We start from the raw sequence: 24,763 nt of genomic DNA, 5'->3' as shown, positions 1-24,763 counted from the left end.
TCAGACTGCAGTGTTCACAGCTCCACCTTTTAGTACCAGATCTGTGTGCTAGGTACCCCAACAGAGGGGGGACCAAACATGGGGACGCTAAGGAACGCTTCTGTTGGTACCATCCACAACTCTTCACTGTGTAAACAGGTAGAAATGAGAAATGAAATGAGGCTTTAGTCCTGTTCCTCTTCTGGAGATCTGCAGTCCTCACATGAAGCAGGGAAAAAGTTGAACAGGGTTTATTAAGAACCCCAAAAAAGAAAAACAAAACAGGCCCTTCCAAAGTGACATCTCGTACGGTGCACTACTGACTCGATATCGTTTCAACACTGCATAACACGTTCAAAATCTTATTACAATCCAAACCAATACAAGCTTCATGTCGTCTTTCATGCATAACGTCATGCACACTAAACTGCCTCACAGCACCATATCTGATGTGAATAACTTGAGCCTGTATTCTAACACATTAATAAAATAAATATAAACATAAGCTAACTATAGACCTCAGGTATGGTTGTGTTAGCTTCAGTATAGATAGGTGTTTTATAATTTATTCTCTTTTTTTCCTTTAATGAGCGATTATAATAAAATCTGTGTTGCTCATATGTCATTTATCATTCAGCACTGGCAGCCGATATGACAGTAACCTCCAGTCCTTGACATTTCCACACTAATTGCCATTTTTTGGTCCTGCCATGGACAATGAGCTCTCCTGGGTTACGCCGAGCCACTCGGTCAATAGGCCCGTCCTCCAGTCGTAATTTTTTTCCACACCGCCACAGAAATAACAGACAGCTTCTGTGATTATGGTTCCTTTGTAAAGTGGGTCACTGTTTCTCGTGAGGTCCCTCCAAACTGTATCTGACTTTCTTCTCCTCTTATATTTTCTCCTCTCCAGACCACCAAGGCGGTGAACAAAGGTGACTTCCCACTGGCCAACATCGCCTCCAGACGTGCTTTGTTCCTCGCTGCCCTCTCCATCACTATAGGCACCGGCGTGTACGTGGGGGTGGTGGTAGCTCTCATCGCCTACCTTTCTAAACCAGGACACATATAGCAGCCGCACCTTCCCTCCGACACACCTCCAGGGAGCCCAGGAAGAGAACAACTCCCCCCCTCATGGGAACGCCATCGCTCCTGCAGACTTCGAGGAAAAGTTTTTCGGGGATGTACAGTTTTTTCCCTCCGCCTTCCTTTCTTCCCAGCTTTCTCTCCCTACAGGCCCTCTGTCAGCCAAGATTAGCCACAGTGACTGGAGAGAGGTCAAGCTGGAGGGTGAGAAGAGGGGGAATTGGGGATGGACAAAGTTTTTTCTTTTTTTGTTTGAGAGGGTTTGAGTAATGGAAGAGTCCAGTTTGCATCACATTGACTCAAACCCCTGTTGGCTTCATCCTCTTTTGGCTGGTTTTTAACTTCCAAGACCCCGACAGACACATCGAGGAAGAAAAGACTGGGACGATAATGCCACACACTTAAGCAATTATTATAGAGCAGAGGTTGAGGAGAGTTAGAAATCAATACAAAATCACTTTTAAACCAACTCTATGTTGTCGTTATTTGAGCTGCAGTTAAAATCGGAGCTTCTCTGTGGAGTCCCGTCTCCTGTCATCTCAGTTCACCACCCAGGACTGTCTTTAATAGACTGTGAGCTGCCCTCATCGACTGAAAAACACCAAGGCTGCATTTGTCTCCGGGCGGACTGCCTCGCAGTAGATGACCACGCTTCTTAAATCATGACAAAGGAGGGCTTTTATTTCCGGAGAAACTTCTGAAAAAAATACAAAACTTCTGATCATAATTTCAATCAAAGAAGAATAAAGCGCTGAGAGATAAAAAAGAAAAAAGCGATCAAACGCGATCAGAGGCTGTTTCTTTCTCATTGAACAATACGTACTGGCATGAATTACAAGGATCTGAACGGAGCCTCAGGCCTGTATTTTACCTCTGAGAAGGTGTCCATCCATCAAAGACATGCCCTGAAATCTAACAAAATCTGCTCACGCCAGATATGTTTTGCCTACGTACATGCAGATTGTTTTTATGTTTGTCTCTTTGTGTTCCCTGCTGTCTAAAAGGCACCTTGATTAATCTCGCTTTAAGGAATGTTCATTTATAGCCTTTGAAGTAAAGCACACATGCGAGGTGGCCAGATGGTCCCAAATTCAGGGGGAAAACGATGCACAGTGTCTCCCCCGGAAACGCTGCATCTGCTAACGCAATGTGAAATGAAACATCAGCCGCTCACAATGGAGCGAGGAAGTTATAAATCAGGTAGATAATGTCATTAAAAGGCAGGCCTTACGTATCCTCCGGTGCTGCGCGTATAAACAGAGCGTCGCAGTCTGACAGCTTTGAATTGAGCTGTGATCAATTATTCTTTGCATGACTCTTGCTATGTGCCAGCAGTATACTGCTCCGCATGATTGATTGGATTTAGAGCTTGTTTTTGTCAGATCATAAAAAAAGCTTAAATTAAAATTGATCAGGCTGTGAAGGGGCTCGTATTTCGTGCAGCGCTTAAACCCACACCCCCCCAGTTCAGCTATTAAAACAAAGGACATTTCATAGTAATAAAGCATCGAGACACTTCAGTTTGTTCCTTAGCGATTTCAAGAATGGTTGAAACAGACAAATTCACTGATCCTCTTTGTATGAAGGGCTTATTAATTACAGAGACTTCACTTTGTGTTTTTATATTCCAGATGTAGTCAGATGCTAGTTCAAGCCTCAAGAGGTGACATTATACACTTAGTTTCCCTGCACAGGTCCTGCATTAGTCATACCTGACATTTATGGTGCACAATTAGCTCCCCGTAATGGCTTGTTCTGAAGGAATGTGTAGTCTCTGGAGCATAGCCCTAAAATAGCACAACCACATTAATTTCACTAATAAGCCACTTTTGGCGTCGCCGGTTGCTGTCAAACCCTGCAAGTAAACAATCCATTTACACATCCTCGGCTCTGTGAACATTTTAAAATAACCATGTAAGTCGGCTCTGCTGTGCTAATGAAGAGTGAATATTGCCCATATTCTCCACGAGGGGAAGTTTCCAGTGTGCTTTGCTTGAATAAAACTGCAGCTCAGACTCCGAGCTTTTCTTTGAATTTTCTTTTTGGCTGCCTGTGTGTACAAACATCCAGCGGTGTTTTGAGTAAAGGCAGTCAGACAAGGATGAGCTGAATGCCGAATGATTTCTAGGTGTTTGTTTTGGGCCCTACGATTCAGCTCGTTGAGTGTGTGGTCATCTGAAAAGCTCGTCAATACCAGGGGTGGAGCAAAGGGGGGGCCTCTGGGGCTCCAGCAGTGAATCTATGTGATTGGGTTAAGAAATCTAGTTTAATTGGGCGTAATATTTCTATTCCAGCATAGTGTAACAAAAACAGGTTTCAAGATTAGTGATTCTGCTAGCGCAAAATTTTACCCTACCAACACTTTCTCACTCCCAACTTGTCAAATACTGACGCTTGGTCAGTGGCCCTGGGATGGAGGGTCAAATTAAAATGAACTTTTCACAGGAAATGTACAATTTCTCCTTTTTAATGGCATACATTCTCCTCTCAAATTAAACTTAGAACGTAGGTAAACATTTTGTTTTTTGGTAAACTATATTAGGGCGTGTGTCGCGCACTAGTTGGCATTGTTGGCTTTTTTACAGGAAATTCAGACAGTTGAGTCGGCATCAGAGACGGTGAAGCCTTTCAGTGACTGAAATCACTCTGATTAGCCGGTCAGACGAGAAACAGAAGTGAAGAAAGGAAACAAATGAAGGGTGTGAGATTGAGACAAACTTTTGAGCCGATGAGCTCTTGAGCAGAAACAGTTTGTAATCGTTTGTGTTATTGTTCATTTGTGATGGTTATTATCATTTGTTCTTTCAACATGGGGTTGTGCTAATGTACTAACTGGCTAACTAGCATCTTGTATATGCTAGTTTGCCGTCGGCTGTAGTCTTTGCAGTGTGTTCAAGTGCAGCTTTTTGGCTGGGTAACATGTGACGAGAGGTGATGCAAGAATTGGCCTTCGCCGCCACTAGTTCTTTGATGTCGGTTTGGTGTGTCATGGGCTTCAGGTTTAGGCAACAAGAGTAAGTGATTTGATTTGGAAAAAACGTCATATTTGGCTTAAAATAAGTACGTTTGTTACAAATGTAATGTAACATCACTTGACATACGTCACTAGCATAGCATGCTACACATACTAGCACTCTTAAGACCTTAGCACACTGAGTTCGTTTGTTTCGTCTGAAATTGTTGCACGTCTAAAAATAAATACGACGTTACGATGAGTCAATCACGTTTCTGGTACTTCCAAAACTTTAGTCCATCATTAAAATGTTTGGAACAGATTTGATTTTCTGCATTTTTTGCATCCGTCAGAGCCTTTAGAGACGTTTGACCAAGAATCTGTGAAGAAAATGTAGTGGCGGGACACAGCCACAACAAGACAGAGGAACAGGGCGCACAGAATACTTTCCTTCCTCAGATAGCTCAGTTTCAACAGGTCAGATAGTGGTATTCGGGTGGATGATGATGAAGAGGAGGAGGATGTGGACTGCACACAGAATGTGGAGGACAGCTCCGCCCCTTCATGCAGCTGTGGTGCCAAATCAAAGACAGGGAGGGAGTGATGACAGCCAGATCGGTAACTCCAGGGGAAAGACGCAAGAGAGGAAATGTGTCTCTTCATTATTCACGTATGGCGAATTCTTTAACAACGAATAGAACAATAAAACGCAGAGGAATCAGTGTGCAAGGTTTCTGTGCGTAACGATTTCTTTCAGATGTCGGATTAAAAAACACATCGGTAAAAAATGGGCTCAGTGCGCAAAGGCCTGGAGTTGAGTGACTTTATGTTTCAAACCAGACACAAACAGTGGGTTCCTAGGCGAAAGTCCGGAGTTTGTTTGACCCATCCACCACTAAACGTGCCCATCCTACGCTGGTGCGTCAGTGTCTGACGCTGAGGGCCACTGACCAAGCGTTGATATTTGCAAGTTGGGAGTGAGACCAGATTACTGTGCCTATGTTATGGAGTTTAAAAATGGTAACATCCAACAATGTTTGCCTCTTTTCATGTGGCATTTGCTGTGTTTTGGTTTCAGAATGATGAAGACAGGTGGAGAAAAATTGGACACAAAATAAGCTTTAAAAGATGATTTTTTTTTTCTTGGCAGCTATTATTTTGTTTTTCCAAAATGGTCGACAGAATTTTTGGCATGGTATTATCTCAAATGGCTTGAAAATCAGGGCATATAGCTGCTGTAAGAGGGAAAGAAATCTGCCAGGCCTGAGGTTTGGGCTGAGCCCCAAACCTCAGGCTCTGCTCCTGGTCACTACACTGTATATGTTTGGCCTTATAATCTCCGACCCCCTCTGATCACACGTCCTACTGGTAACTCACGAGCTACTGATTTCACGTCAGCATACGCACACATCATGACCATCACTGTAACTATACTGAAAGACTCTGTACGTCTGCTGTCATCTCTTGGAGAACGTTTTATTGCTGATAACGATGAACATGCTTTGTGTTATGTAGCGTGTCATTCAGATGATGTGTTTTTATCTTTGGCAACCTGGTATTGTGCAATGTGTCACAACAGTACGTGGGTTTCAGTGCTGTTGTTAATTCCTTCTCATTGTGATGAGTTAATGTACACATCCACGCAGCAAAGACTGAATGCATTCCTCAATGCCAGGGTGATAGTGCTCTCTTTGTGTCGTGCTCTTAAGCCGAATTAAAGATGACATTTTTTTTTTTATTCTGTTCATGTTTTGGGGATTTTGTGTGAAGGCAACATGTACATAGTGCAAATAAAGACATGTTCAAATGTAATGACAAATAAATCAGAAAGGAAGGATGTCCTTTCTTAAAAGCAAAAAAAAATCTTTTTCTCTGTGGTTTATATAACGTGAAGCTCTATTGTCGGTTTCATATCCGAAAAACACTCCACGACCTGAGAGAACTGGCCCAGTAATTGCTTGAGTTGTCCTTAAAGCAAAAGCAAACACAGACTGAGTCATGGAGTGTAGGTGGTTTTTGCCAGAAAGAGATGGAGGAGCAGTTTGGAAATGTGTAGCTGCAGTGTTCTCATAGCTGCGTGCAGGAAAGTACACCTTCCTTTGTGCTGTCACCATCATGGTTATTGAACATAAAAGCAGAGCCACACTCAGCTCAGCATTTCACACACTGAACAACAGAGCTACAGTACAACCTGACATCTCACACTGCGTCTTTATATTATTTTGATTGTCACATTCATGCAGTCTAACAGAGTCTTAGTGGGTTGAGTTTGTCAGGCATGTAGTGTACAGTATTATCTGCAGCACTGGTTCCTCAAGTACAGCTTCATCGATACCAAATATGATCTTATGAATGGAGTTTAAACTGCATGAACTATTTCAGCTGTTTATTATTACTTTTTAGGCAACAATATCAACTGGATATTAAAGCTGCAAGCAGCGATGATCGGGCCCTCGCACCTTAGTGCAACTCAGGGGTGCTGGCAGGACCACGGCTGACGCGGCTGTTCTTTTCTGTGAAAGTCAGACCTTGCATGCAGGAGTGAGATGGTTTATCCTTCATAAAGTGTGGGCGTTGGAATGACCTATTACACATTATGCACCACTTCCTGTGGCCACTATGTGGCACTGCAGAACTCACTAACTATATGCTATGATTTGTACATCAATTAATGACCAAAAGGTCCCGTCTCCACCGAGCAGTACGGTTCAGTTCAGTTTGATACACTCTATTTTTGTTTCCAGAGTGAAAAGTTGTGGATGGTCCCAACAGAAGCGTTCCTTAGCGTCCCCATGTTTGGTCCCCCCTCTGTTGGGGTACCTAGCACACAGATCTGGTACTAAAAGGTGGAGCTGTGAACACTGCAGTCTGATTGGTCAGTACAGGACGGTCACTCTGCTCAGGGCTGAGTTGTGTCTGGTTTTGAGGCTCATGTAACCACTGTTCATACTGTGGAGAGTTTTATTAGTAAACTGTAACTATAAAATGAAAGGATGTTTTGCTGAGAAAAAATAACTTCATTCACTGGGCCGACTGCCGGCAACTTTTAAGGTGGAACGTTAACTTGTAATGTTACTCAATGCATGAGTTGATGACGTGAATCCATCAGCACACCTTAAATTTCACTGTGACAACTTTGACCATCACTTTAGTTTTTATATGACACACACTTTTAGTAATGAGTGGATCTTCAAGTGTTGATATAGATTAATTTCAGTCAGGTTATGTAAACTGCATATATTCTAATCCTCACTTGTGGAAAAAAAAAAAGCACTGTGGAGCGTTGTTCCTGTGGGCTCCGGCAACACTAAACCCTGAGCTTGCCTTACAAGGACTTAAAGGAAATGGCCACTTTAGAACGACAACACAGACAGTACTTACTGACCCTCATGCCGACAACAAGTCCAGTGTAGTTTTTAATCCACAAAACTCGTTCGGGGTATCAGAGGATAACAGCTAGCCGGATTTTGAAAATGTAATAAAACTCCTCTAATGCATTTCAAAAACATCACAACAGCTTGTCCGTCATAATCCAAGTGCCCTGAAGCTGCGGCATGCAAAATTGACTTGAAAAGAGTGGTGGTGCTAGTTCTCGAGTCTTGTGCGAGTTGCCATGTAAACACTTGGATTACGACGGACGAGCCGTTCTGACGTTTTTAGCATTAGCTGAGTTTTATTACATTTTCAAAATGTGGGTTCCATGCACTTCAAGTGAAGCTGTTATTCCGGCTAGCTGTTGTCCTCCGATACCCTGAACAAGTTTTGTGGATTAAAAAACTACACTGGACTTCTTGTCAGCATGAGGGTCAGTAAGTACTGTCTGTATTTTCATTCTAAAGTGGTCATTTCCTTTAATGCACAAACCTGCCATTTTAAATATCCCATGGAGAGAGACTCTCACTGCAGCCTGTTTTGTTTTGTTCTGAAAATGTGGGCGTGCAGCCTCGTTCTGTGGACGATAAACCAGGTGCAGACTTCCATCTGTGTCACCGCTGATGAGGAAATACAGCGAGTGCTGGACGGAGCAGTGAGTGACAACAACCCCGCCCACATTTAAGAGGACTGTCTGAACAGACCGAGGGTCTAGGTACCATGTCTGAAGGCTTACTGCTGGTTCCAAAGGTGCTGGACTTAAAGGGTTTGGTTGAGACGAGGCTAAACATCAATATGTGACAAGGTCAGAGTGAGAATGTGTTGTCAGATCTCACTCTGACATCCATAGTGTATGCTGTTAACCATTACAAGGTTTAATAGTCAAGATTTTGATCTTTAAAATATATTTTTCCAGCCTTATTGAAGAATCAAACGCCCACAAAAGTAAGGTCTGTTTAATGCTTATCAAGACACTTACTAGATTTTTTCTTAAATTTGTCACCTGTATTTTTCTTTTTAATCAAATCACAGTTTCTATTTTGGAAGTAGGAAGTACTACGACTGTGTCAGAGATGATTCTGGGGTATTGCAGGTTTAACATGGCGGGTCAGTGTACATGCAACAACGGTGGGTGTGACTGCAGCACCAGCTGGGGAAGAGCTCTCATTACAGGAGTGAGTAAGGAGTGAGTCACAGGCTGATGTCTCTGTCAGTGAACAACGGTGCAGCACAACAGACGATGTTGAGATGCCCGCCTAGTCATCAGGGGTGAAAAATGCTCATATAAAACAAAACAAAGAGCACGCTCCGCTTTTTTTTCCCCTCCCTCCACCAGGATATGCTAAACAGGCGATGTTCAACAGCAGACACACAGGCAGATTGAATTAATAAGCGCCATAGATCAAAAGAAGACTGTTGTGTTTCTCAGCGTTCACAGACTTTGCCTGAGCAAACAAGACAGTGAGCAGGAAAATATTTTGCTCATCCTCTGTTGTTGTGTCTGATTTGTGCTGGAGGGATTTCATATGCTCTCCTCAAAAATAATTTGTGAAGTTATACGTTCTTCAGGAAAAAAGGCCCTGTTATTATAAATCTACAAATAGAATCATCACAAGCTTTCAATCATTACAGAATAAATTTAGATTTGAAAAGCAGTGCTGGGCGTCCGACTCCCCCGGTTCCTCTCATATGTGGATGAGTCAGTTTTCATCATTTCAACAAGCGTTACTTTCCCCGCATTTAGTGGATCATGCCGAAGATTATCGTGGGAGAGAAATGAGCCTGGTTTTATTTGCTCTCCTCGTGTTCCTAACTGGAAGCTACGGCGCTAAACTGCAGTCTCCTTCTGCAAGTGCAGTTCCTCCAATTGGTTATTGTATTTCACTGAAGGATGGTGCAATACCCTGGAAACCTCCACCTCCACACAGCTCTCACACTTGCCCACACATGACAGGAACTGCAAGTCAGTGGAGTTGTACAGTCTCCAGTTATAACGTTCACAGGTGGCTCGGTGAGAAGGAGTCGTGGAACAGCTTCCACACTGTGGTTCAATTTGTGTTTTAATTAAAGCTCGCATGGCACATGTCGCTCACTGATTGTTGTCTGAGTCTGATTCTTTTCTTAGCTGCCGCTGTTTTCACTGCAGTAAACATTCGCTCAGTTCTTTTTCCGACAGACGCGGAGACGACAGCCTTTGTAAACCTGAAGACAGAGACAGGAATAGAAAGAGTCTGAATCTGATTGCAAATGTTATCGAATTTTTTCATATTGTTTTCCCAAGCTGCCAGACGATTGGAGGCGCAGTAATCCAGAGGTTCCCAACTCCTCTCATATCTTTTTGAAGTTTGTTTGGGGAGATAAAGCGCCTTCGAGGCACCCTGGAAGGATTTCATACTGATGAGGAGACTGAGGAAAATGGAAAATGAAAAGCGAGTCGGTGGCCTCCTCAAACTGAGGTCATCCTCTCTGATACTTCCCTACAGCTGTAAAATAAGAAACAATGCAAATCATGTTTCTAATGTCTGCCTGGGCTAACCTGCTGGATTTGGTTCCTGCAGTGGGGCATCTTTCTTCAGGCCTGAGGTCTTCAATGTTTTTTAGGCCAAGGACCCCCTGAGTTCAAAGAGAGACGGAGCAAGGACCCCTACTACAGACTGGATATTGGGGAAAAAATTGGGTTGCACTTGAGTTAATTCTCTGAATATTTTCGGGTCTTCTCTCATTTGCTCGCGCCTGTAGCTGCAAAGTCAGCAGCAGTTGTGACAGTTAGATGCACCAGCCTCAATCTCTGCACTATCGCCGGTTGTTTCTGAACATTAAGTCAGAGTCTCTACTCGAAAAGTTATAAAATGATCCACAAGAATGTCTGTTCACTTGGAATAATAATACAGCTAACTGGTCCATATGTTTCATTATTATATAACTGTCAGTGACGGGCAAGTTACTCTTAAAATTTAATACATCACAAATTACTAGTCACATTCATTCATTTTCTGTAACCACTTATCCTGCTGGGGGTCACGGGGGCTGGAGCCTATCCCAGCTGACATTGGGCAAGAGGTGGGGTTCACCCTGAACAGGTCACCAGACTATCAGCCCCTTTTACACTGTCAGATGTTTGGCGAATGTTGGGCCGTTTTGCCGGCAAGCTGCGAGCGTTTAGACACACAGAGCCGGATTGGCGAGTTGATCCGAGGTGCCCAATTTTCCGCCTCGTAGGGTAGACATATTGGTGGAACCCTTTTAGTTGAAACAGACCGAGGCGGCCTTCCGCAACGGGAGGAGCTGTTGATGACGCCGCACNGTTTTGTTACTTGCTCACGCCCCCCATTGCCCCGAAAAAGGCACATTCTGTATAAACAAAAGTAGGTAGGCGGCATTTTGCTGCACTCCCTGATTTTGTTTCTATACTGCCAATGCTGAAAAAACACTGATTGGGCTTTCCTGCAAATTTGCACAATGGAAAGGGTCATGTTGTTTCACAGCAGGTCATCAGTACTCCACTCGTGAATTTTGAAGCTTTTATGTGTCTTTAAAAATGCATTTGTCAGGTGTGATGTGTGATAGAAGAGTAGCAGCAAGACTAAAAGGAACGGTGAACAAGATGGTGGTGAGACCAGCGATGTTGTTTGGTTTAGAGACAGTGGCACAAGACAGGAGGCAGAGCTGGAGGAAGCAGAGATGAAGATGTTGAGGTTCTCTCTGGGAGTGACGAGGATGGAGAGGATCAGGAACGAGTACGTCAGAGGGACAGCTCATGTTAGATGTGTTGGAGATAAAGTCAGAGAGGCCAGACTGAGATGGTTTGGACATATTCAGAGGACGGATAGTGAACATATCGGTGGAAGGATGCTGAGGTTGGAACTGCGAGGCAAGAGGCCTGGAGGAAGACCAAATAGGAGATTTATGGATGTAATTAGAGAGGACATGAAGTCAGCTGGTGTGAGAGAAGAGGATGCAGAGGATAGGGTTAGATGGAGGCAGATGATTCGCTGTGGCGACCCCTGAAGGGAAAAGACGAAGATTTGTCCTTAAATAGGTGGTTGCTAACAAGTGGCTAAACAAGACCACAGAATGTCATCACACGAAGTGTGGCTTTAAAGTCTTGTTCATGTTGTTAGCTTATTGCCACGTTAGCTTTTTACCTCTGGAGATTGAATTTATGCTTCCAAAGTAAAAAAAAAATTGGTGTTTATTTGTGAAGATTATCTCGCTGAAACAAAACGTGTGCAAGTATCATAAACATTTGTTTGCCACAAAGCATATTTTATCTCACTGGCTTTTTGTTGAGGGAGCCAGGGCGATGCTATCTTCTGGGATGGACTACAAAAAACATCATCCCTGCAGTACAGATAATAATAATGCGGTTAACATAGTCACCTCACAGCAAGAGGGTTCCTGGCTCGAACTCAGGGTGTGGGAGCCCTTCTGTGCAGAGTTTGCATGTTCTCTCTGTGTCAGCGAGGGTTTCCTCCAGGTGCTCCAGCTTCCTCCCACAGGCCAAAGACATGCAGGTTAATTGGTGACTCTAAATTGTCCGTAGGTGTGAATGTGAGTGTGAATGGTTGTCTGTGTCTATGTGTCAGCCCTGTGATAGTCTGGTGACCTGTCCAGGGTAGCCTCGTGTCACCAGGCTCTTCACATACGGTGAAGAGCCTGGTTTCCATTCACTCTGAATTTTGTCTGGATTCTGGTTCCAGTCTAGAGAGCGGATCCGGAATTTACCAAATTCACCAAAATAAAACTTTAAATTCTGGCACACCATTGATTTCCGTCTCCGGTTTCTCAACGTTGGAAAGTTGAATCGGAAAAGAAAGAAGAGTGAAGACTGTCGTCACGATCGATACATTTTAATCATTTAAACACGGACGTACAACAGTCTGTTTTAGAAGACGTTCTTCAAGAAACTTGGTTGATAGAGCATGCTACATGGCGAGCATCACGCAGTTTTCCTCTCTCTTCCGCCCCCACCTCCCCAAACTTTATTGAAAAAATGCATTTACAAACTACAGGTATAATGAACAAAACTAGGATCAAGTGCCTATTAAATAAAGCAGACAACTGAAATAGACAATAACTTGTAATACAATTAAATACAATAACAGAAAAAGGTTAACTTAATGGCTTGGTGCTTTTATTTTGACGGAAAGGCGCATCCATCAAATTCTGAATCCTGCCTCTCTCGCCCTGGTTCCGGTTGCTTACCAAAACTGCCACTAAACGGCCCCAGACTAGTCCAGGGTGAACCCTGCCTCTCACCCAGTGTCAGCTGGGATAGACTGGCATATGCTCTGAATGTGCTCGGTCCGTCAGTGTTCATGATGCCACCTTATTTCTATTTATTTATTTATTCATGTGGGGAAAAGAAAATAAAAAACAACAGATATGCTAATTTGAGGTTTTTAATGGAATTGCTCGGGGCATTAAAACGGTTCTTGGACAGATTGCAACCTCAGATAACGAGGCTCATTTAGCTTACGCGACTCAGGCACTCTGTAAAAATAGCACAAAGAACAGGTGCTGGTTTTTAACATACCTGGTGTATTTGCAATGCACTGCTATTTGAGGGGTAAAAAAAATAAAAAAAATAAAATAAAAAGCAGCTTATAGGAGCGGGTGCTGGCTTTTCTGCTGAGAGGATGAGACGTGTCTCAAAAGCACTAAACCATAAAATAAAAACAAAAAGGCACGCAGATGTTAGGCCCTCTAAATGTTCTCATCTTGGATGACAGGAGTAGCCGGGCCCCGGGCTGTTTCGGCTGTATTTCCATAGCAGTCCCTGAGGCTACGGCTATAGATCACAAAAGCATCCTGGTCATGAAAAAACCCTTTGGTACAAACTTATTCCCATCTCCAAACTAACCGCTGCTGGAGAGATGCGCCTATCCCTCCGTATCCGGTCTCTATATTTGTACTGAATATTCTTCGTGGGTGTATTTGCTTTAACTTATCTCCTTCAGTAAAGAAACCTTGGTGGAGAGAAGACAACTGTGTCCCTGCTGAATAGCGCTGATGAGAAGACTGTGCTGTTATTCATCAGAAATAGTTTCAAATACCTGCAGTAGACTGAGAGACGTGCGGGAGAATTCTATTTAGCCAAACAGAAGATGACATTGAAGCAAATGTTGAATTCTTGCTGCTTTTTTTAAAGAATCATCACTGGAGTCATAAAACCATAAATTACAGCTGGATGTTTGATTCCAGGCATCATAAGAGATAATGTGAGTTGGTTTATTGTGAGGTTGGACTTTTCTATGCCAGCGTGTCTGCACAGTAATGAACTTGTGGCAGTTTGAGTCAAGGGGAAATACATGAAAGAGCTCTCGAATTAAATTGTGCAATTATTTGCGCATGTAAACTGTCTTTTTTTCCCTCGGCACAGCGTCAGGATGGTTGTTTACCTTGCAGCAGCAGTTTCTCTATGCGGGCAGATATCCCGGCTGTTACTGCTGCTGAAGAGCGAGTGAATAATGCAGGTCTGCCTGAGAACCTCTCATACAGAGGAAAAAAACCCTCTCTCTCATCCGTGACTCGGCGCACCTCTCGCAGAGTATAGGCAGTGCGTTTCCAGGAAAGCCCATTCAAATGCAATGAAAGTGTTTTCACATAATAATGTTTTCACATAACTCTGGCTTTTATCTTGCTGCTGCACTTGTCAGTGTGTCTGTAAGCAAAGGGGGAAAAAGGGGGCGAGATGGAACTAATTTTATGGATTTTGAAGCCCTCAGGAGAGAGCCAGATACCACTGTAAAGATTTATTTATCAACTCAAAGGCAAGCACGGGAAAGCGGAGTCACAGAGGAGGAAACATGAGATTGTAGAGGAATCTATGTATGTAGAGCTATTCAAAGTCGGTCAGAGGGAGCAGCTGGGCGGCTGAAGGGGAACATATCTTTTTTTGGAAGATAAGATAAAGTAAAAAGCTGACAAAGCTGTTATCAATGAGGATAACAGATTCATGCTACAAGTTATATTATTCAGCTTTATGGGCCTGCGGACTGTTGGAGTGGAGCATTTGTGAAGCCTTTCCTTTACTTAGGAACACTTCAACATTTTGGGAAATGCTTATTCTGAATGAGGCTACAGCGAGCAGCCGGTTAGTTTAGCAAATAAACTGGAAACCAGGGGTGGAATTTAGATTTCAGAGGTGTGGGGGGGGGGGCACAGGTAGTACAAGCACAAATCCTCAAAGGGCTTTAGTTTTTCAGATAAAGTCGGGGTCAGGCTACAGTAGATTTGGGACAATTTATTCCCAGTTCACCCCTCCTGACAATCGGAGGACAGATCCGATCTGGGACCTTGGGCGGTATGTTCGGCACAGATTTTGAGAACCTCCTGAGATGTCACAAGCACCTCTACAAAAACAGATTGTGATCAAAATAAAATGCAAAGACAGGGATTCTTTTCCTAAAATCAATAGCAGGGCTGTACATTAACATTTTTGCACACAGCACTGGAGCTGCAGAGGTTTCAAGGTTTGCAGCTCACGACAATAAACTATAACATGAGTATAAAAGTATCAAGAAGGTTTAAATCCACTGTAGTTTGACACAATTAAAAATCTTTGTGGGGGAGTTAAAAAGTAATTTTCCATCTGTTGGTCTTTCAAATGAATCTAGTGCTGGAAAATCATTTAAATATTTCTATATACATTATATCTTACATAGTCGTTGTATCACCCAGCCCCAGTATGTTGGCACAGTTCAGGTCATGACATTGATTAAGAAACTTTGAGCAGAAACAATAAAGGTGGTGCAATACAGTAAAATGTGTAAAGTGGAGAGTAAAAGGTTTTTTGTTTTTAATCTAAATATGTAACAAAATATGCAAAAATAATCAGTTTTTATGTCTTTAGATATATGAAAAATAACATTTAACACCATAAAACTCTAAATGGAGCTCAAGATGTCAAAATGTGTCTCGTCTCTCAATTTTGATACCAGACACTCCAAGCTCAACTATGATAGATACTGTTACCACTTTCAAAGATTTAGTACATTATTTTGAAATTCTTTTTAGTGTTTAAGTTTTTCTCATTTCCATCCATCCATCCATCCATCCATCCATCCATCCATCCATCCATCCATCCATCCATCCATCCATCCATCCATCCATCCATCCATCCATCATCCGCTAATCCATGGCCGGGTCGTGGGGGCAGGAGTCCAAGCAAAGCACCCCAGACGTCCCTCTCCCCAGCAACACACCAGCTCCTCCTGGAGGACCCTGAGGTGTTCCCAGGCCAGATGAGATATGTAATCCCTCCAGTGTGTTGACTGACCCCTTTAGATGTGAAGGAGCAGCGGCTCTACTCCGAGCTCCGATCTGCGACATCATTCTTTCGGTCACTAGCCAGAGCTCATGACCATAGGTGAGGGTTGGGACATAGATGGACCAGTAAATCGAAACCTTGGCCTTCTGGCTCAGCTCCCTCTTCACCACAGTGGTCTGGCGCAGTGCCCACATCGCTGCAGACGCCGCACCAAACCGCTGATCCATCTCACGCTCCATTCCACCCTCACTCATGAACAAGACCCAGAGATACTTGAACTCCCTCGCTTGAGGCAGTAACTCACTCCTGCAACTTACAAGATACGGACACCATTCCAACTTTCATAGCTGTTTTGTAGAGGGGGCATGTCCCCCGTGTTCCCCCTGTATATTACACCCCTGCTTTCAACAGGGGAAACAGACTCTGCCAGAAAGTAACAAAATATACTTCCTGACAGCTCAAACCAAAACTTTGACGTTTTTCCACTTCAGCTTTTGGATGGATTAAATAAATGAGGTATTTTTTGTTATTAGTGAGCTGGTAGGAGGATTTTGTTACATTTGGCAGAACCAGGCTGTTTCCTTCCCAGTCTTTGTGCTTAGCAAAGCTAACCAGCTGCCGGCTGTAGCTTTGTATTAACCATAGATATGAGAGCTGCATTGATCTCCTCCTCAAACTCTCGACAAGCAGCCGAATAAGCACATTTCCCAAAATGTGAAGTCATTCCTTTAAAAAGAACTGACTCAGTCATTCAGTAAATAAAGTCACACGGGGCAAAATAAACACCAGTAATGATCACATTTATCAATTAACGTCAGTAACAATAAGTCTAAAGACGCTACAAGACACGAGCACGGTCTTTAACATCTCTCTATAATTCAAGTCTCAAATACAACTGATTAGCAGTCTGACACCGCCGTGCACACACACACAACCAAGAAAAACACACACAGCCATTTAAATCTGTTGCCTGTGGCAAAAGCACATCAGTGTGAAGTGAAAACTAATCTCTTTTTCCCTCCATATTGGCTTTTGTGCGCGTTCAGGTTGCCTCATAAACATTTCCAAGCAGTCACGACTGTCTATGAAATTCAAAAGCTATCTTCCTCAGGACAAAGAGGAGCAGGGTGCGGTATGAAACCTAATAAAATGGACAACTCAAAGCGACCTGCTCAGAGTAGTGCTGCGGGTGTCTGCTGACAGATGCTAGTCCTGAAGGAAGTGCCTTCAAAAGCGCCCATTTTTCTTCCACACTGGTGATAAAAAGGACAGAATGTCGACTCTTCCCTCTGTTCACAAAATTAATGCTTTTCATGGCAGTGTGTGAGGCAGACTGTGTGTCACTGTGTGTCACACGCTGGATTAAAACGCTATTTCATTAACTGAAACATTAAAAAGGAATCAGCGCAGCAGTTAAAGGGGCTTGGACCTTTCACACCGGCAGAGGTACAGCGGGGCTGCCGCTAATCAAAACCAGCGGTTTGCCTCAAGCGGTGATACACTGCAGGGGAAATATGGGCAGCCGTTGCTTTTATGACTGTATTGTGCCAGTTGGCGCGTGTTAATTGACAGTGAATGCCTACAAGGCAGGACTGACTTTCGAATGTCAAGGTTGCAGAACACCACTCCCAACTGAGTGAAGACTCAATTATTTCATCCCTTTTTCTTTTTCTGACATGACTTTCTGCACATATATGTGGTCATTAAATGCCTCTGTGGTGTGTGTGAGCCAAGTAGATCATAAATAGACTTGTGTTTCATATGGATCTGATCAACGTTTAAAAAGTAACGTTATATATGAGCTGACTTTGTCATCAGGAGGTGGAGGGGATGGTGGATGGCGTGTCGCCTTGGCGAGATACCTGCCAAGCTGCAAACCACTGTTTGAAACCAACAAGTAACACCAGCTGTTTTTTGGCAGTATTTCCGTTTGTAGCGCTACACCTGCGTGTTTTTAGTGGTGTTTCTTTGCAGTGTTTTTGGCACCAAACCTGGTTGATTTTTACCAAACCTGGTGATTTTAGTGGCACACTGGGGTCAACAAATAACAAAACAAAAGCCATTTTTGGCAACCCTTAGCTGCATTCCCACAAGCATTATAGGCAGTTAACATGTGGTGTTGTTAGAGCCACATTGTGACATTTCTCTGCAAAGTTTGTGGCACAAAACCTGATTGACTTCAACCAAACCCGGGTGTCTTGAGTGACATTTTGGGGCCAACAAACAACAAACAGTATTTTTTTCCACCAGTGGCTGTGGCACCATACCTCGTTGATTATTACCATATCTGAGTGTTTTTAGTGGCACACTGGGGCCAACAAAACAACAGTTGTTTTTTGGAAACCCTTAGCTGCATTTCCACCAGTGATTTTTGGCACCAAATATCTGTGTTTTTAGCGCCACATGGTGGTGTTTCTTAGGAATGTTTGTGGCGGCAAACCTTTTTTTTTTTTTTTAACCAAACCTCAGTGTTTTTAGCAGCACATAGCAGCCAAAAACAACAAAACCAATTGCTTTTTGGCGACCCTTGGTGGCATTTCCACTGGTGTTTGTAGCACCAAACCTGGGTGTTTTTTTTATCCAACTTGGGCGTTCTGAGTAAGACATTGGGGTCAACACACAACAAAGCTTTTCTTTTTTTCCACCAGTGTGTTTGTGGCACCATACCTAATTGATTTTTACCAAATCTGGATGTTTTTAGTAGCACATTGGGGCCAACAAACAAGAAAACGGACTGATTTCTGGCGACCCTCAGCTACATTTCCACCAGCATTTTTGGCACCAAACCTGGATGATTTTAGCACCGTGTTGTGCCGTTTCTCAGCAACGTTTATGGCACCAAACCGGATTGCTTTATTTTAGGTGTTTTTAGCAGCACATAGCAGCCAAAATCAACAAAACCAATTGTTTTTTGGCAACCCTTGGCAGCATTTCCACCAGTGTTTGTGGCACCAAACCTGGGTGTTTATTAGTGGCACTTTGCAGTGGCATTTGTGGCACTGAACCTGTTTTGTTTTTTGTTGGCCGGCAAACCACGGCCTATCAAACAAAAAAAAAGTTTTGTTTTTGGTGGCGCCAAACCGAAGTGTTTTTATCTTCACATCGCAGCGTTCCTCAGCAGCGTTTGAGCCAGTGATCACTTTTCATCAAGTGATCATCAACTCGTCCCTGCTTTTCCAGCAGATTTTGTGCCTCTGCACGTGGGTGTTTTAAGCCAAAACATGATCTTACCTGAAACATTAACCAAGTGGGTTTTGTGCCTAAACCTGACCACATCATCACAGCAGAGTTTATAAAGTTAAATATTGTACAAATGTAAAGTATACATGGTTTGCAGAAACGTACAGTGCAAAAAGATATGGCAATTGAGTTGTTCCATAATGAATTAAATGTCACTAAATGGTGAGAACGATGACACGTAAAGCTCTTGAGTAATAAATCTGTCCACTTCCTTTAACTCCAGGCAGACAACTGTCACATTAATGATTTTCTAAAAGATTACAGCATTTCAGATGACATCTGGACCTCCTTGTCTTCAAGTGCGCTCATGCTTGACTGAGTTAACAGCATCACGGCGGGAGTTTTACAACATTCTGTCTCTCTCTGCGGACTAGATGAGGCCTACAGTATCATGCAGCNCCACACACACACACACACACACACACACACACACACACACACACACACACACACACACACACACGCTACTGTCATTATCCTTAACAATACACCCGGCTCTGTGGGAACACCTCTTGCAACCGCCACTTGCAACTCCTCCTGATCCTCTCGACTCATAATTTCTTCTTTCAAACACGAGCCTCCCTGCGGTGTGTCGGCAAGATTCAAATGGCTAACTCCATTATCTCAGCCTCAGCTGGTGAACTGGTACAGAGTTTCTTGAGATTAGTTTCAGGTGAGATTTCTCTCCCTTATTAATATGGAGGTACACTTGCCGTTCTCTCAGCTTTGAGCTCAAGAAACAAGAGATTGTTTGCAGGAGGCTGCACTTAACACTCTCAATTTTTCTTCCAGCTGGAAATCAACAGTCTGATTATGAGTCTGGCTAATTGCTTCAGCGCTGGAGCCTCTTTGATTAGCAGCAGTGCTCCTTTCTAAACAAATTAGGACTCAAACGACACACAAAATTGAAGAATTTGCCGCCTTGTGTGCAAAAGCAAACTTCATTTCTTGGAGACAAACTGTACTGTAGGTTTGCTCCAGCTGAAGCGAGTGGTCTGTTTGAATAGCTCTTCAACTTATTGACTGCTTCGTGGCGCTGCGTTTGTGCTTGTGAGCACAGACAAAAGCCGGCAACTCAATAGAGCTTACCAGGATAAATGCTGCTCTGGAGCCACAAGTGTGCTCAGATCTCACAATGACGAGATAAAAGAGGGGTTAGCGACATACATGACTCAATGTGTGTAACCTGGGGAATGTTACCAAGACTGTTTGGCCTTTAAGCAAAGCAAGAAGTGGAGTGGCAACAATCAGCTAGTGGCAGAAGGAGACCTTTAAAACGGGGACCAGTCACTCAGATGTCTTGGCACAGTGAACAGAGTGATCACTCCTCAGAAAGGTCGCCAGGATGTGCGAAAAATGGCACTGTACCTACTGTAAATACCATCAAAGGGAGCAGTAGGAGACAATATGGGAGACAGAGTAAGAGAGCAGGACAGTTCAGAGAGAACCATGTATATATGAGGGGAAAAAGAGACGGAGATTGAAAGGAATGAAGACAAGGCCGGGGCAGCCAGGGCCGCCTGACAGACAGGTAGTGATTTACTGCCTTCCTGCTGACTCTCACGTTGTTGTCTCCATCCCTAATTGACAGTCAATTATCTCCCGATGACAGCCCCATCCAATGGGCGAGCCAGTCTGCGTGAAGGCTTTGTTGACATCCCCGGGGCATGGCCGAGTCTACGAGGCTCGACTCCGGTGACAAATCAATCCTGCTTGTAGACATTCCTCCTTTCCCCTGGAGGATCAGGAGAAAAGACCCGTTGTAGACATGTGTGAGTGATGTCCAGGAACAACACCTACGCCACAGGAAGGAGCAGGTGCTTTTAAATTTTAAAAGAGGCTGATTGCAGGGATGGGTGATTGCACTGGATTATTATGATTCAAAGAATGGATAATGATCAGAATGGATGTGCTCTTCACAAAAAATAAAACACCAGGTTGTTGCGTGTTTGGAGGGAGACTGCCGATTGTTCCAACAGCCTAAAATTCTGTAGCCTCGTTTGTCCAAAAAATGTCTCATTGGAATGAAAGCCCATTCCTTACATAGCCCATCATCCCAAAAACAAACCATTGTTTGATTGTCCCCTTTCTCCCAAAACACACACTTCCTGCAGTAAGACAATACTTTGTATGTAATATTCATTCATTGTGCCAATTAAGAAAAAGCATGTTGGTCGATTCTGATTCATTTTAAAGCAAATATCGGCCCATACCGATGACGTGCTGATATTATTGTGCATTCCAAACGGATATGTTGCATTTGTGAACATTGTTGTGATTTATGTGTGGGTAGATTTAGACACAAAAAAATGTGTTATGGTTAGAAAAAGATTATGTTTTGGCTTAAAATACCCATGTTTGGTACAAAAGTTGCTGGAAAAGCAGGAAGGGGATGATGAAAACCACCTGGAGTCAGTGGCTCAAGCTCCACTGGGAAACAACACAGAGGGTCGGTAAAAACACCTCAGATGGTGGCTCAAATGTCCCTTGGAATTGCCGAAAAAGGGTGGTGGCTTAAACACCTTTGAGAAGTGCTGCAAAGGGCTGGTAAAAACACATGGGATTGTTGGCCCAAACATTGCTGGGAACTGCTGTGAAGGGTTGGTAAAAACACCTGTGACTGGTGGCTCAGTTGCCACTGGGAAATGCATCCAAGGGTGAGTAAAAACACACAGGATTGGTGGCCCAAACATCGCTGGGAATTGTTGTAGGTGGTTGGTAAAAACATCTGGGTTCCATGGCTCAAACACTACTGGTAAATGCCGTGAAGGGCTGGTAAAAACACCCAAGATCAGTGCCCAAACATTGCTGGGAATTGCCATGAAGTGTCAGTAAAAAATACCTGGGTTCAGTGGCTCATACACCTCTGAGAAATGCGGCCAAGGGCTGGTGAAAACACCCAGGATTGTTGGCCAAAATGTTGCTGAGAATTGCCGTAAAGGGTTGATAACAACTCTTGAGTTCGGTGGTGCGAACACCTCTGGGAAACACAGCGAGCGGCTGAGGAAGGGGGCGGAGTGAAGATTGTCCCTTGCTGCGGGGAGAGAGGTCCCTCTCCTCCACTCCACACTTCGACTTATTTTCATTGTGCCGATGGTGGCTTGGAAAACCGCCCCTAACTGTGTCACACGGGCAGAAGGCAAGACGGCCGGTTCTATTTCTCCCTCTCTGGGAGCCTGGGCTCACCGCGCAGCAGCCCACCGCACCCATCCATCCATCCACCCCTCCCTCCCTTGCGGCCTGGCCGCACATACACCCCCGAGGCTCGGCTCTCTCTGCGGACAGAATGGTTTTATAGTAAAGGGAGGAGTAAAGGGAGGAGGGCGGGCTTTAGCGTGGACGGTTAGTGACATCATTCGCCTCGAAAAAGAATCATTCGCCTCCAATGTAATGTAATGTAAATTCAAATGTAGTAACCAGGTTTCAAGCTGTAGAGGGCACTCCATACCACATTTTTTAAATAAAATGTAGATTTTCAACAGTTTGCACTAAACTGTCAAGATTTTGAGCAGGATCAGTCAGTAACACTATTATACAACCAGAAACAATGATTATCAGCTGAAAAAAGTGGTTTTAGAGTTTAGTTACTCTTTAAATCACTCGGGTATGGTGGCTCAAACACTTCTGGGTAACGCAGCCAAGGTTCGGTGAAAACATCTGGGATTGGTGGCCCAAACGTCATTAGGAATTGCTGTAGGGGGTCAAAAAAAATGAGTTCCATGGCTCAAACACCAATGGTAAACACAGTGTAAGGGTCTGGGAAACATAGTCAATAGTCAAAAACCCCCCGAACGTGGCTGGGAATTGCCCCAAGGTGTTGGTAAAACGTCCTGGTGTCAGTGGTTCAAACACACTGGAAAACTGACACTAACTGCAGGAATTGTGTGTTTTTGGAGAAACGGGACTTCGAAGCAATGGGCACATGATTTGGGGATAATGGACTGTCTGAAAAAAAAAATTGGCTTTTGGTCCAATGGGACATTTTTTGGACTAATGAAGCTTCAAAATTTTGGGCCATTGGAACAAAGACATGGCAGCGTTTGGAGGCAGATGATCCAGCTGTGTTGAGTGAGACACATAATGGACATTAACACATTAGTAGTGTTTCTAAATAAACACATATACACACACACACTCTTACACACTGTAGGCTTTAAGAGCTCTGATATTGACATAAAATAAACCATAAACAGAGACCTGCTGAAAGCTCCCGACCCTATGGTATCGAGCGGGATGCAATAGTGAACCAGTCGGCTGTTAATCAATTGTTAATTATGCTGTGGGCAGAGGAATCCAGCTGTTCAGGTTACAGTAGAAAAACTCTTATCCTGGGTCAAAGGCTGCTTGTGAAGCATGGTGGCAGCAGAATCGATGTATTGATGAAGCTGCAGCAGCAGGAGGATCACAGCAGTGTAAAGCATGAAAAGGCACACTGTAACACAAGTAGATATTAGAGAGACTGAAATGTTAGCCGAGCTTCTCTACACAGTGTGCGCTTCTATGTGCCAAGCGCCTTTTTTGCGGTCCTTGAGACGCAGCTCAGGTCCCAAGGTTCCCATCAATCACAGCTGTTGTGGTAGACGTCTTTTTTTATGCGAAGTCTCATCTCCCATCGTCGATGAGAACAGCTTGATAAGGGTGTGCACTTGGTTCTGTAATGAAAAGACGTGCTGCCAGGCAAAGAGAGCGCTTGCAAACAACCCCTAACACCTGTCCAATCAGCCGACAGGACGGAGCCTTAAATGTTTTGCATCGGTGCTGCTGGTGTTCGGAGCTCTGAGCTCACAGGGAAACGCTAGTAATTGGCTTCTGTTTGTTCCTGGCCTTATCAGTGTATTACTTTCATGGATAACTTGGAACTAATTAATCAGGGTACGGAGGGAGAGATGGGATTTGCCTTTCACTCTCACTCACTTTCATTTTCCTTTTCATTTTCTTTCAAACGTCATCCCTTCTCACTCTGCTCTTCAAGCCCTTTTGGAACAGTTGGAGTACAGATACGGACTCGTAGAAGAGGTCCAGATAAATGCTTTGAGTATTTCCCAGTTTAAGAAGCTCTGTTTTTACTCGCCTAATCCTGTGTTTTTGTCTCACACTGCCACCGCTGTTTTGTTTGAATGTTTACAATATGTGTCTGCCGGCTGCCCTGCAGCATCTTACGCTCATTTGAATGCAAAATAATGTGCGCTTTTTTTTCTTTTTAAAACCACACTGTGTTCAAATAATTGCTTTGATACAATCTAGGAATTTCATCTATTAATGCCCGAGGACATTTTTTTTTATGGAAGCTGACTGAGTGTTGTTAAACAATGATGCTGAATCAGCTCAGAACCACATTGTTACACATCTCTGCGTAAGAACATGAAAAATACACACAGCACATCCTTGAAACAAGAGCAACACGACCAACCTTGGTGCGCTATTATAATTCTACAAATATCAACAAGGAGACGTGACTCATTACTCTTCAGTTTTGTCTTGTGATGACTTATTAAATCAAGGGCATGTTCTGTTTTTTAATGGCCCAATGTGACATATTTGATGGCTTTGTGTTCAGTCGCTTTGACTGTCAGAGGCTACCCTTTCCAGTGCATGTGTAAAGGTGCGGACACACCAAACCGACATCAAAGAACTAGCGGTGACGAAAGCCAACTGTTGCGTCGTCTACGTCGCCTCACGTTGCCCTGTCTCAGTTGCATTTGAACACACTACACGGACTACATCTGACGGCCAAGTAGCACGTACGTTCTGCGCCTGCGTGAGAGAGAGTGGAGTGAGAGAGTGGTACATCCTGTCAGCCGAGGGGTTTCCTATCTGTGCAGCCGAGCACCGCAGCACCTCCACGGACTATTACATCCAGA

General features: G+C 43.8%; 1 protein-coding gene and 1 long non-coding RNA gene across 2 annotated transcripts in view; one reads left to right on the top strand and one right to left on the bottom strand.

Moving 5' to 3' along the window:
* The window catches only part of syndig1l (synapse differentiation inducing 1-like), a 78,183-nt gene extending 72,336 nt beyond the window's left edge, over positions 1–5,847 (top strand). Inside the window, exon 4 of the mRNA XM_050057530.1 lies at positions 893–5,847. Within this exon, the coding sequence (XP_049913487.1) occupies positions 893–1,051 (159 nt within the window). The 3' untranslated portion in view covers positions 1,052–5,847. The remainder of the gene's footprint in view (positions 1–892) is intronic.
* The window catches only part of LOC126398334 (uncharacterized), a 672,738-nt gene that overhangs the window by 619,482 nt on the left and 28,493 nt on the right, over positions 1–24,763 (bottom strand). The gene's annotated exons all lie outside the window — the stretch shown is intronic.

Source organism: Epinephelus moara, chromosome 12, assembly GCF_006386435.1.
Source record: "Epinephelus moara isolate mb chromosome 12, YSFRI_EMoa_1.0, whole genome shotgun sequence".
Lineage (NCBI taxonomy): Eukaryota > Metazoa > Chordata > Actinopteri > Perciformes > Serranidae > Epinephelus > Epinephelus moara.
This window is presented reverse-complemented; position numbering and strand designations above follow the sequence as displayed.